The 13,159-nt window shown below is 41.6% G+C and overlaps 1 protein-coding gene across 3 annotated transcripts in view; it reads right to left on the bottom strand.

Annotated features, from left to right (window-relative positions):
- The window catches only part of LOC122543809 (macro domain-containing protein CT2219-like), a 955,696-nt gene that overhangs the window by 930,216 nt on the left and 12,321 nt on the right, over nt 1-13,159 (bottom strand). For 2 of the 3 annotated variants that reach the window (XM_043682599.1, XM_043682598.1), the window contains exon 2: nt 7,657-7,758. The exons of the other annotated variant lie outside the window; for it this stretch is intronic. In XM_043682599.1, the coding sequence (XP_043538534.1) occupies nt 7,657-7,758 (102 nt within the window). The remainder of the gene's footprint in view (nt 1-7,656; nt 7,759-13,159) is intronic. 3 annotated transcript variants of the gene reach the window in all.

Raw genomic sequence — 13,159 nt, 5'->3', positions numbered from 1 at the left:
GGTGTTTTGGCCTTCATTAACAGGGGTATCGAGTTTAAGAGCTGTGAGGTTTCACTACAGCTCTACAAGTCCTTGGTGAGACCACACTTGGAATATTGTGTCCAGTTCTGGTCGCTCTACTATAGGAAAGATACAGAGGCTTTGGAGAGGGTGCAAAGAAGGTTTACCAGGATGCTGCCTGGACTGGAGCACTTGCCTTATGAAGAGAGGACTTTTCTCTCTGGAGAGAAGGAGGAAGAGAGGTGACTTGATCGAGGTATACAAGATAATGAGAGGCATGGATAGAGTCAGGAGTCAGAGGCATTTCCCCAGGGCAGGACTGACTGGCACGAGGGGTCGTAGTTTTAAGATATTAGGAGAAAGGTATAGAGGGGATGTCAGAGAAAGGTTCTTTACCCAGAGAGTTGTGAATGCATAGAATGCGTTGCCAGCGGTGGTGGTGGAAGCAGAGTCATTAGGGACATTTAAGTGACTGCTGGACATGCACATAGATAGCAGTGAATTGAGGGGTTTGTAGTTTAAGTTATTTTATTTTACATTAGGATTAATCCTCAGCACAACACCATGGGCCAAAGGGCCTGTTGTGTGCTGAATTTTTCTATGTTCTATGTTCAATGACAGCTGGGAAATGTAAAAAAAAATCTGGAATCTACTATCAGTGAAGATCCAAAGGAGGTCATGTTGTGGCTGTACAGGACAGTGATTAGGCCATTTTTGAAATATTGTAAGCAATTCTGATATCCCTCCTATAGGAAGGATGTTGTGAAACTTGAAAGGGTTCAGAAAAGATTTACAAGGGTGTTGCCAGGGTTGGAGGGTTTGAGCTACAGGGAGAACAGACTTGGGCTGTTTTTCCCCTGGAGCATCGGACGCTGACCTTATAAAATCATGGATAGGGTAAATAGACAAGGTCTTTTCCCTGGGTTGGGGGGGGGGGGGGGGAAAACAGTCCAGAACAGAGGGCATAGATTTAGAGTGAGAGGGGAAACATTTAAAAGGGACCCAAGGGGCAACCTTTTCACACAGAGGGTGGTACGTATATGGAATGAGCTGCCGGAGGAAGTAGTGGAGGCTGGTACAATGACAGCATTTAAAAGGCATCGGGATGGGTATATGAATAGGAAGGGTTTAAGAGGGATATGGGCCAAGTGCTGGCAAATGAGACAAGATTAATTTAGAATATCTTGTTGGTACAGAAAAGTTGGTCAAAAGGATCTGTTTCTGTGCTGTACATCTCCGTGACTCTATGATCACTTGGGAAAAGAAATCTGTCAACCTTACCCAACCTGGCCTACATGTGGTTGACTCTTAACCATCCCTCTCCATTTGTATAATAAGATGGTTCTGCACTAACAATTCATGGGCAATAAATGCAGACCTTGCCAGCAACACTGAAATCATATGATTAAATGTTATAAAAATTCTGATAAATCATTGCTATTCTTGAAAATATTGCGATACACCAAATCCTGGTAATCTGCAGTGGATGGGACACAGACCGTATGTGGATAACAGAAATTGCGCACACAGCTACCATGTAACTCTCCCATAGACTATAATGGACCATGCTATAGGACTGGATGGATCTGAGGAAAAGCTGGGGTCTTGGACCAACCTCGCAAGTACATCGATCCCTGGGCAGTAAATCCAGAGATAATGAGGAATAAGTGAATATCGTTTTAAATAACACACATCTGTGTTACAGTTTCTGTGTAGTTTGTCCCAGGCAGTCCAATTTGAAGTTTATCTGCACCCTGAGCTCAGGTAAAAGATAATTCTATGATACAGCTTAGCTTCTGAAGTTGGACTTAAAATTAACATCTCCCAGAATGCGATGATCAGACTTAACTATGTGACTAACTGCTGCAACTTCTTACAAGTACCAGTTTGAGACAGGTTCTTGCTCCTACAGTGATGAAATGGCAAAGCAATCTTTCAGTGGCCATGAAATGCAATCATCCAGGCAGCAGAACAGTTTTCCACACTCCCTTTTTATGTACCCATGTGTTGCACGACAAGAATCCAGACAATTGTTTGAATAAAAGTTTTCTAAACCAATCCAAGATTTGTTTTGCAATTCAACACCTCAACCTCAAGACCCACCCCAAGTAGAATTTGTGGCTTTTTTAAAATTCCTTTTCCAAAAGAAGTTTTCTATCAATTGTAGTTATACTGCAGCTGGTATGAAACCAAAAACAGGAAAGAAAGATTTTTTGCGGAATGCTTTTCACAAACATCAGATTTCCAGCAATGAAGTACTTCTTGAACTGTATTGTCTGCTGACACCCAAAATCCATATCAACTGCGCATATGCAAACCTCTGACACTGCACATGCATCTGCTATGCATACTCCATGGTACCGGCAAACGCAGCCTTTTGAAATGGGGTCATTATCAGGCAGCTAGCTTACATACAATAAACACTCTCATATAGTAATGCGACAATGACCTGGATAATCTAGTTTTGTAATTTTGATCAGGGGATATATATTGTCCAGGACACTGGAGAAAACTCCTTTGAAATAGTGCAGTGGGATCTTCCACAACCTTGTGACTCGAGATGAGAGTTGTACAAACTAAGTCATGACTGACGCATCAACTGGGGCACTCCTATCTCCAGTGAAGAACTGTGTTATCAAACTGCACAGGTTCATCAGAAAATAAAACAAAGTGCAACTTTTTCCTGGAAATGGGTTCACATCACTTTCTCAAAACCGCTTCAAGTGACTTCACATCATAATGATAACCTGAAACAGCTGAAAATCAATGCAAGGCATGTAATTTGATAAGCCTATGGCAGTGAATGTGTATCAAGGACTGGCAGTGAATGTGTATCAAGGACTGGTAGTTAATTTCCAACGGCATCTATCTTTTCATTGCATTCCCATATGCTAGAAAATTCAATCTTTACAAAGTGCCTCTGGCTAATGGATAAGTAATATAAATTATACAGGTTTTTTATATATAGATGGGTCAGGTTTTTGAAAAATGTGTGAATCCTAGATTTTTTTCATCAGTTACAGGTTCTATAGATTTCATGCCCCTGTTGGCATAGTATCAATGTAAAATATTTATGCTGCCTTTGGTAGAGATTATTATTCATTTATTATTCAGTCGTCTCTTGTGTGCCTATAACATGTATTTAAGGGACTAATTTCCTACTAAGCTGTCAGAACTGGATAAGATATTGCTTTGAAATAGTTCAGTCATATTTATATATTTTTCCCAAACAGATATTTTGAGAGACTTCAATGAACCTTGAATTATGAAGTTAATTGATTATATGATTACAGTTTCATTCTGTCTACCCTGCTAAATTTCTTGCATTTGCCATGAGGCTTTAAGAAAAGTTTTCAGTGGCTCAGTGGAACAATAACTCTTCTTCTATGTGCTGAGAAAATAAATCCTCTGCCTGTGTAAAGGGTGTCACAGCCACATTCAAACTTTTAACACATGTTGACATCCAGTAAGGAAGTGAATGATGAGTGTGATCAGAAACCTTGGCTGATTGTTCACCAACCACTTGTCTAACACCACCCTGACCCATTCCAACACACACACACAATTAAATCTTGAACTTTTTTTCCCCCAAAAAAGATCTGAAACATTAACACTATTGCTCCCACTTTGTAACCTATTGAATATTTCTAGCATTTTCCAAATAGAGAGTTACAAAGTCCTACAGCACAGAGACGGATCAGTTTGGGCCAAAAGATCTATGTCAACCAAAATGTCCATCTATGCTAACCCCATTTCTCTGCACTTCGAATCATATAATCCCTATAGTGTGGAAACGGGCCATTTAGCCCAGCAAGTTCACACCAACCCACCAAACCCATTCCACATTACTCTACATTTACCCATGACTACTGCACCTAACCTACACATTCCTGAACACTATGGGCAATTCAGCATGGCCAATTAACAACCTGTACATCTTTGGACTGTGGGAGGAAACCCACACAGACACAGGGAGAATGTGCAAACTCCACACAGACAGTTGCCAGAGGCAGGAATTGAACCATGGTCCCTTTCGCTGTGAGGCGGCAGTGCTAATCATTGAGCTACTGTGCCACCCAAATCCTTCTAAACCTGTCCAAATGCCTTTTAAATATTATTAATGTACATGCCTCAATCACTTCCACTGGCTGCTCATTCATATGCATCCCACCCTCTGTATAAAAAAAATTGTCCCTCAGGTTCCCTTTTATTCTTTCCCTCTAACCTTAAACTGATGCCCTCTAGTCCTCAATTCCCCAACCATGGGAAAAAGACTGAATGCATTCACGCTATCTATGCTTCTCATGATTTTAGACACTTCTATAAGATCCATCCCTCAGACTCTACACTCTAAAGAGAAGTCCTAGCTTAGGACGATAGAATCCCAACAATGTGGAAACAGGCCATTCAGCCCAGCAAGTTCACACTGACCCTCCAATGAGTAACCCACCCAGACCCATTCCCCTACCCTATAACTCTACATTTACCCCTGAATACTGCACCTAACCTACACATCCCTGAACGATATGGGCAATTTAGCATGGCCAATTCATCTAATCTGCGCATCTTTGCATTGTGAGGGGAAATAGGAGCATCCAGAGGAAACCCACGCAGACACGGAGTTTGCACAAACTCCACACAGACAGTAGCCCGAGGCTGGGATCAAACCTGGGTCCCTGGAACTATGAGGCAGCGGTGCTAATCACTGAGCCACCATGCCACCCCAACCTTGTCCAATCTCTCCCTACAACTCGACTCTTGAGTCCTGGTAACATTCTTGTACAGTTCTTCTGCACTCTTTCCAGATTAACAAACATCCTTCCTAGAGCAAGGTGACCAAAACTGAACACAATACTCCAAGTGCAGCCTCACCAACATCCTGTCCAACCGCAACATAACTTCCCAGTTTCAATACCCAATGCCCTGGCTGATGAAGGTCAGTGTCAAAAACCTTCTTCACTGCCCTGTCTACCTGTGACTCCACTTTCAGAGAACTGTGCACCTGAACTCCAAGGTCCCTCTCATAGAATCTCTACATTGTGGAAATGGGCCATTTGGCCCAACAAGTCCACACTGACCTTCCAAAAAGTAACCCACTCAGACCCATTACCCTACCCTGTTACTCTACACTTCCCCCTGACTCAACCACCTAGTCTGCACATTCTTGAACACTACGGGTAATTCACCTAAACTGCGCAGCTTTGAATTGCGGGACGAATCAGGAGCACCTGGAAGAAACCCATGCAAACACAGGGAGAATGTGCAAACTCCACACAGACAGTTGCCCGCAGTTTGAATCGAATTCGGGTCCCTGGTGCTATGAGGCAGTAGTGCTAACCACTGAGCCAACGTGCTGTCCTCTGTTCCACTACACTCCTTAAGGCCCTACCATTCACCATGGAACTCCTGCCTTGATTTGACTTCTCAAAATGCAATTCTATTTGCCAATTCTCGACCCACTTCCCCAGCTGATCAAGGTCCTACTGTGATTTCTGATAACCTTCTTCACGGTCCACAATACCACCTATTTTAGTGTCATCAGCAGACTTACTAATCATGCTTTATACATTCTCATCCAAATCAGAGATTGATATAGATAAACAGAAATGGACCCAGCGCCAAACCCGGAGGCATTCCACAAGTCACAGGCTTCCAGTCCAACAAGCATCCTTCCAATATTTCCTTCTGCTTCCTACCATCAAACCAACTGTGTATCCAACTTGCCAGCCCCCCATGGTTTCCACACAATCTAACCTTCCAGAGCAGCCTACCATGTGGAACCTTATCAAAGGCCTTGCTGAAATCCATACCGACCACATCTACTGCCGTGCCCTCGTCAACCTTCATGGTCACTTCATCAAAGAACACTTAACAAATTTGTGAGGCATGGTCTCTCTTGCTTAAAGCTATGCTGACTACTCCAAATGTATTTGATTGTTTGCTGATTCAGGAACACTAAAAAGGAATTGTAAAGGGTCACACAGGATATACAGTATCGTGAAATATGGTTCAACGTATCTGTGCCAGTGTTTATGTCCAACTTGAGCACCTCCCAACTTCCCTCATCTAAACACATCATAACCCTCTATTCCCTTCTCCCTGACGCAAATGTCTAGCTTTCCCTTAAATACATCTATGCTGTTTACCTCAACTACTCCCCATGCTGGAAGTCCCATATTCTCAACATTCACTGGGTAAACAGGTTGCTTTGAACTTTCTAGCTGAATTTGTTGATGACAGAGACCCCTTAGTTATCCTCTTCTCCACAAGAGGAAAGGCACTCTCTGGATCCATTCCATTAAAACATTTAGCATTTTAAACCCCATTGTTGGGTCGCCATCGGTTTTTTTTATGATTATGTCTACCCACATATTTCTGGTATTAATTTGTAATTTATTTGTTCTTGGGATGTGAGTGCCACTAGCTAGACAAGAATTTATTGCTTGTGCCTAACAACCCTAGAGAAAGTGGTAAACTGTCTTCTTGAAACACTGCAGTCATTGAGCATGGGTATATTGTCACAACTCACTGGGTTGGTGTGCTGGAAATAAATTCGGAACTCTCGGAGTCATAACACTCGTGAAGAGGTTTAATGAAAATCTCTAATTTCCCTGACTGATGAACCCAGGTTAAAAGAAAACACTTATCAGCATTCTGAACTTGACAAGAAAACAACTATGGATTTAAAAGATTATTTTCAGCTCTTGTTTAAAAACAAAGACAAACTATTAATTTAAAACTTCCTAAAATTTAAATTTAATCCTGTTTTAAAAAAAATTTCCAATACACGTACAAATAAACTTATAAACATTAGGCAGGACACAAATGTCACAGCTGGGAAGGAACAAAGATACGAGTCAGTGAAGCACAGTTCTGGCGCCAGTACCGATTACAGGTGCCAATGACCTGTTTTCCTTTTGACTCTTTGGTCAAGATATGAGCTTGTGGTTACGCCAATTCCCATTTTTCCATTCATTGGTTTTGCCTTTTCAATGTCTTGATGGTAGTTTCTCCCTGTTTCCTTCCAAATAGGGAATATGCAGAGAGAAGGCTGCTTGGTGTTTTATTTCTCGAGTCGCATAAAAGATTGAAAGAGAACAATACAGTCTCTTTCACAGGCTGAATGTTTCTGCTGTATAGGCCAAACACCAAGCTGTAGCCAGGAGCCAAGGAACTAATCAGGAAGTTGTTACTATGCTGAGTATTCCTGAACATGCAACCAGCTCTGGTTGAAAAACCAATCGAGTCCTGTCACTGAGCAAAACTGCCCTGGACAGACACCAAACGAGGTAAGATGTCTACCCTTCTCCAATTCTTGAATAAAGGAACTTGATAGATACAACACACAATGAGTCCCACTAAAACATTTTTTTTAAAAACTACATCTTATTCTGGTCTTTTGGTATGAAGCAGTATATTTTCACAATTTTTAATCCAGAGTACAAAAAAAAATATCATTTCAACACCCATAGTGCTTTGAGATGGAGTTCAATATAATTGCAGATCCCCTCTTTCCCAACTGAACACTTAACACCTTACCATTCTTTTGTCACTAAAGGGAAACATCAGGAACATTTCAAACTCAGAGTGCAAGCTTCTTGACCTACCTTCTCCTCCAAGCTTATTTTGTTTGAAGTATAAAAATATATGACTCACCTTCAGCAAGTTCCTTCCAGGTTTTAATCTCATCAAGGACAACAAAGTTTTCAGTTTTGTAGTAACTTCGTCTCTTGGCGAGATCAATTTTCTCGAGGTACTCTTTAGTAGAAGAGACAAGAAGGTTCTGTATTTTTGGCTCTGATTTTCTGTATTATGTTACTTGTCCTACTCCCTTCCCAACAATAAACAGCCTTTTCCAAGGCTTTACCAGTCTTTGACAGTACCTCCACAAGCACAGATCTCCTTCCCTAAAGCACACTAGTGAAGCAGATAGATTTTCTCAACAATCTGATAGTTTAAGTGCTATTGTTAACAATACAGTATAAGCCTTTATTCCTGAAATTTATTCCAGGACTGAATTTAAATTTCCTCTAGCTCAATGTTGGAAATTTGAGCTCATGTCCACAGGTTATGGGTCCTGCCCCTGATTTACTAATCCAGTAACATAGTCACTGTGCCACTATATTCCTCAGTGCTAATGTTAAGGCATTCTGATCAGACACTTGAGGTAATTCTGTCTAATCTTGCTGTCATTTAAAGGCGTGTACTCTCAATAATCAGCACCTGGGATCCCACATGATTTTTTTTCCTGAACCCTCAACACTACGGTCTCTTGCAGCCATTATCACCCCAACCATATCTTGCAGTTAATTCAGTACAATAAATGGCATATTACACATAACACTTTATTTGAACACTTTCATTCAAGTTTTCACTTTGAAACATTTTCTAACTACCTGTGATGAGACTTATACTTTTCACCATACAGCACGGAGACAGACCCTTCAGTCCAGGCCAAACATAATCCCAAACTAAATTAGTCCCACCTGCTTGTTTCTAGCCTGTATCCCTCCAAACCATTCCTAATTGTGTACTTCTCCAAATCTCTTTTAAACTGTGTCCATATCTACTACCTCCTCAGGAAGTTCATTCCACATGCAAAACACTCTGGAAAAGATTTGCCCCCATGTCTTTTTTTTAAATCTCTCTCACTTGAAAAATATGTCCACAAGTCTTGAAATCCTCCATCCTAGAGAAAAGACACCTACCAGAGGAACCTTTATTATCTGAAGGAGATGGGCAGGCACTATTTCATTCAGATAATTGATTTTTTGGTTAATCAATTAAATGCCTTTCCTCTGGGGCTCGCAGTTTTCTGTTAAATCCACTCCTCGTTCAGGAGGTGCACAGCACACCACGTGTGAGCCCTGCCCACCTCCCAACCTAGTCCAACCCCGCCCCCAGACTCATCCAACACTGTCCCCAACCCGTCCAATACCACCCCCACCCGCCCCCCCAACACCGTCCAACACTGCCCCGTGTGCCCACCCCCGTCCAATCCCACCCCTGTCCCCTCTCTGGTGCAGCTGGAGTGCCACCAACAAGACTGCTGCTTGCTGCCTTTTGGGGGGGGTGAGTCTCCAAACAGCACACTCAACTTTTGACAAGTTCCCCCTTTGCACTGTACAGGAATGTTGGAGAGATTATCTGTGGAATGGGGGTTTAGGGTATACCCCTGTGTAGAACTTTAGGGAATGTGTGAGGGGAGAGAGAGGGGGTGGAAGGTAAGTCAGTTGGAGACAGTGCCTGGGCTCCCATCAGTCCAGGACTGTTCTTGGCAGCATTTCAGGAAGTAGAGTTCACTTTTAATCACTGTAAACAAAAGAAGCAATTCCTGTTGGAAACACGTCTTTGATGTAATATTTCTATTGGGACCTCAAGATCTCCTCTGGATAATTGATTTTGGGATAATCGAAGTTCCTCTGTACACCCCTCATTATTTTATAAACCTTTATAAGGTCTATAAACTTCTCAACCTCCTACTCTCCAGTGAGAAAAGTCCCAGCCTATCCAGCCTTTCTTTATAACTCAAACCTTCCATACCCGGAAACATCCTGGTGAATCTCTTCTGAATCCTCTCCTGCTTAATAATATCCTTCCTATAACAGGGCAACCAGAACGAGACCCCCAGTTTGTTGTACCAAAATCCAATACCTCACATTTATCTAAATTGAACTCCATTGTGACCTTAGAATGTTTTGAAAGCTGTAATCTGAAAATGTAAATATAAATTCTTAGAATGCCATAGAGTCATACAGCACGGAAACAGCCCCTTCAGTCAACTCATCCATGCCAACCAGGTATCCTAAACTGAACTACTCCCATTTGCCTGTGTTTAGCCAATATCCCTGTAAACCCTTCCCTTTTTATGTTCTTCAAGTTGTTTTTAATGTTGTAATTTTAATACCTCTACCACTTCCTCTGGCAGCTCATTCCATACATGCACCACTGTCTGTGTCAAAAGGTTGACCTTCAGGTCCCTTTTAAATCTTTCCTCTCTCGCCTTAAACCTATGCCCTCTAGTTTTGGACTCCCCTACCCTTGGAAAAAGACCTTGGTCATTAATCTTATCTATGTCCCTCATGATTTTGTAAAGCGTTCTAAGGTCACTCCTCAGACTCCAATGCTCCAGGAAAAGAAAATCCAGCATATACAGCCTCTCCTTATAATTCAAATCCTCCAGTCCCGGCAACATCCTTGCAAATTTTTTCTGTACACTTTCTAGTTTAACAACATCCTTCCTATACCAGGGCAACCAGAATTGCATGTAGTATTCTAGACAACTATGGTGGTGGAAGTGTTTTCTATGCTTCTAGCTATAGATATTACAGGAGATCGATCTCCCTGCCAAGCTAATCCTCATGTTGAACAACTTTTCCTTCAACTCCTCTCACTTTTTTCAGGTCAAAAGTATAGTCATGGGTAATTGCATGAACCCCAGCTATGTGGAGTGTGTGGAATATTCCTTGTTCCAATCATACTTGGACCCCTTTCCACAACTCTTTCTCCAGTATATCAATGACATTGTTGGTGCTGCTTACCTCTCATGTTCTGAACTGGAAACATTTATCAATTTCATTTCCAATTTCCAACCTGCTCTCACCTTCACCCGGTCCAACTCCAACTTCTCCCTTCCCTTCCTCAACATCTCTATTTCAATTTCCGGGGATACGTGGATGACTAATATCCATTACAAATCAACCAACTCCCACAGTTACCTTGACACACCCTGCTTCCTGTAAGGACTTCATCCCATTCTCCAAGTTTCTACATCTCCAGCACACCTGTTGCCACCTTCCTCGAAGGGCCTCAGAAATGTCCACCTTTATTATCAACCAGGGATTCCCGACTCAGTGGTCATCAACAAGCCCTTTAGCATCTCCCACACTTCTGCCCTCACCCATCTCTTCCCTCCCACATCAATGTCCTCACTCACCAGTTCACCAACCTCTACATCCAAAGGACTGTAAGCTACCTTTTCTATGCCAAAAAGATGGCAGACATGTATTCCACCCCACTCCTCTGTCAACATTCTGTAGGGACTGGTCTCTCCTGAGCTTCGTAGATCTACTCCTCCTCCATTCCCAAGACCTCCACATATCCCCACAGTACCTTACCATGCAATCACAGAAGGTGTAACTCTGCCCATTTACCTCCTCACTATCCAAGATCCTGGACAGATGTGCAGCAATTTTTCTGTACTTCATTCAATCTCATCTACTGTATTCGCTGCTCTTAGTATGGTCTCCTCTACATTGGGGAGATGAAATACAGACTGGATGAAAAACACCTACATTCTCTCTGTAAAAATGACCCAGAGCTTCCAGTCACCTGCAACTTCAACACACCACCATGTTCCCACGCCAACATTTCTGCTGCAGGTCTGCTGCAGTATTCCAGCAAGTCTCAGCGTAAGCTTGAAGAAAAGCATCTTATTTTCCATTTCGGGAGCCTGAAGCCTCAGGGACTCAACATCGAGCTCAGTAACTTTAGAGGCAGATTCTATCCTTCTATATTTTTTACCCACCCCACATCCAGTCCTGTTATGACTTGGGACGTTTTTAGCACAATCGATTTTCACCTACTCTCAGGTAAATTATCACATTACAGAGAGTCATACAGCACGGAAACAGACCCTTCGTCCCAACTTATCCATGTCGACCAGGTATCCTAAACTGAATTAATAGTTTGCATTCATCACAGACTTCCCATTCTCTCCTACCCTCAGTTTTCATTATCACATTTCAGCTTCTTTACTGTCCTGGTCTGCCCTCCATGGATCTCTCTTTCAGGGCACCATCTCCACCTATCCAGTCACCTCTCCCCTCCTCCACTTTTTTTGCTATCAATTCTAATGAAAAGTCACCGGAGTCTAAATGTTAATTCTGCTTTCTTCTCACAGATGCTGCCAGACCTGCTGAGTTTCGCCAGCAATTTCTGTTTTTGTTTCAGATTTTCCAGTGAAATTTTATTCCAACATTTTGGAGCAAATAATACAGTTAAAGATGTTTGTACAGATGAAATTTGTAGTTTCTTCTTAATCTGAAATACAATACTTTCCTGTATGCCCCAAATACCTTGACAACGATGACTCTAACTAACTAAAGATCTAATAGTTGGAAACTAGAGGTCTTTGAAATGTGAAGACTAAGAAGTATGTTAAAAATTCAATACATAGACCAAAAGACAAATTAAGATGTATTTGAAATTGCAAGTGCCAAAAGGAGTCCAAAACCTGACATCAGAAAATGTAAGTACTTGATAACTTGATCAGAACAGAAAAGCAACGGAGATCTCTTTTAGAGGGCAAAAGGTTAGGTTAGGGAAAGCAGAAAGACGGTTGACCGAGGGACAATTGGATGATTGATGTCAGTGAGCAGTTGCAAATGAGCTACAGGAGGTGAGTGAGCATGGTGCATTTCAGACACACATGATACATCTTGACTGCAGCTACAAGCAGCAACTGTTATGTGAGGAAAAAAAACAGGAATTGACTCAGAGCAAGTGTTCTGCTCATATAACTGCTGTACATAATATTTTTGATTTCCATAAACTATAAAATTGTCTGAGAGCAGTTGGGAGGAGGTTAACAAGTGGGGAATGTACGTTCATTTTAAAGCTTTTATTTTTGAAGGCAGTAAACTTAATCGTTTGTTGGATTTTGACATTTTAAAGAAATAAATTATATTGCCCTTGCTAGTTAATGGACACAAGTTGTTTGTAGATATACAAGAAGACAATAAGAGTCTTCAGAGATTTATTCCACAGAGCTTAAAGCGTAGTCAAACAATGATAATCTTCATTGTAAAAATGAATGGCAAATGATAGAAAACCATGACCAATAACTGTGAACCTCTTGCACTGAAGACAATGCCTTAGCCTTGCTTGAATGTGTCTAATTCCTTCCATATATCTCTTTCATCATTTAAGACATTCTGTAAAAACTCCCTCTTAAACCCAGACATTTGGCCATCTGTATTCTATGTGACTCAGTGATAAATGGTTTTAAAAAGTACACTGGATGTTTGAAGAAGATTAACCTGAAGGGTTACAGGAATTAAAAGTTCAGGATGTGAGACAATATTAATCAGATCTTTTAAAGAGTTAGCACCAGTAAGATGGATCAAACAGTCAGCATCTGTACTGCAGAATTCCAATA

This window comes from Chiloscyllium plagiosum, chromosome 45, assembly GCF_004010195.1.
Source record: "Chiloscyllium plagiosum isolate BGI_BamShark_2017 chromosome 45, ASM401019v2, whole genome shotgun sequence".
Lineage (NCBI taxonomy): Eukaryota > Metazoa > Chordata > Chondrichthyes > Orectolobiformes > Hemiscylliidae > Chiloscyllium > Chiloscyllium plagiosum.
This window is presented reverse-complemented; position numbering and strand designations above follow the sequence as displayed.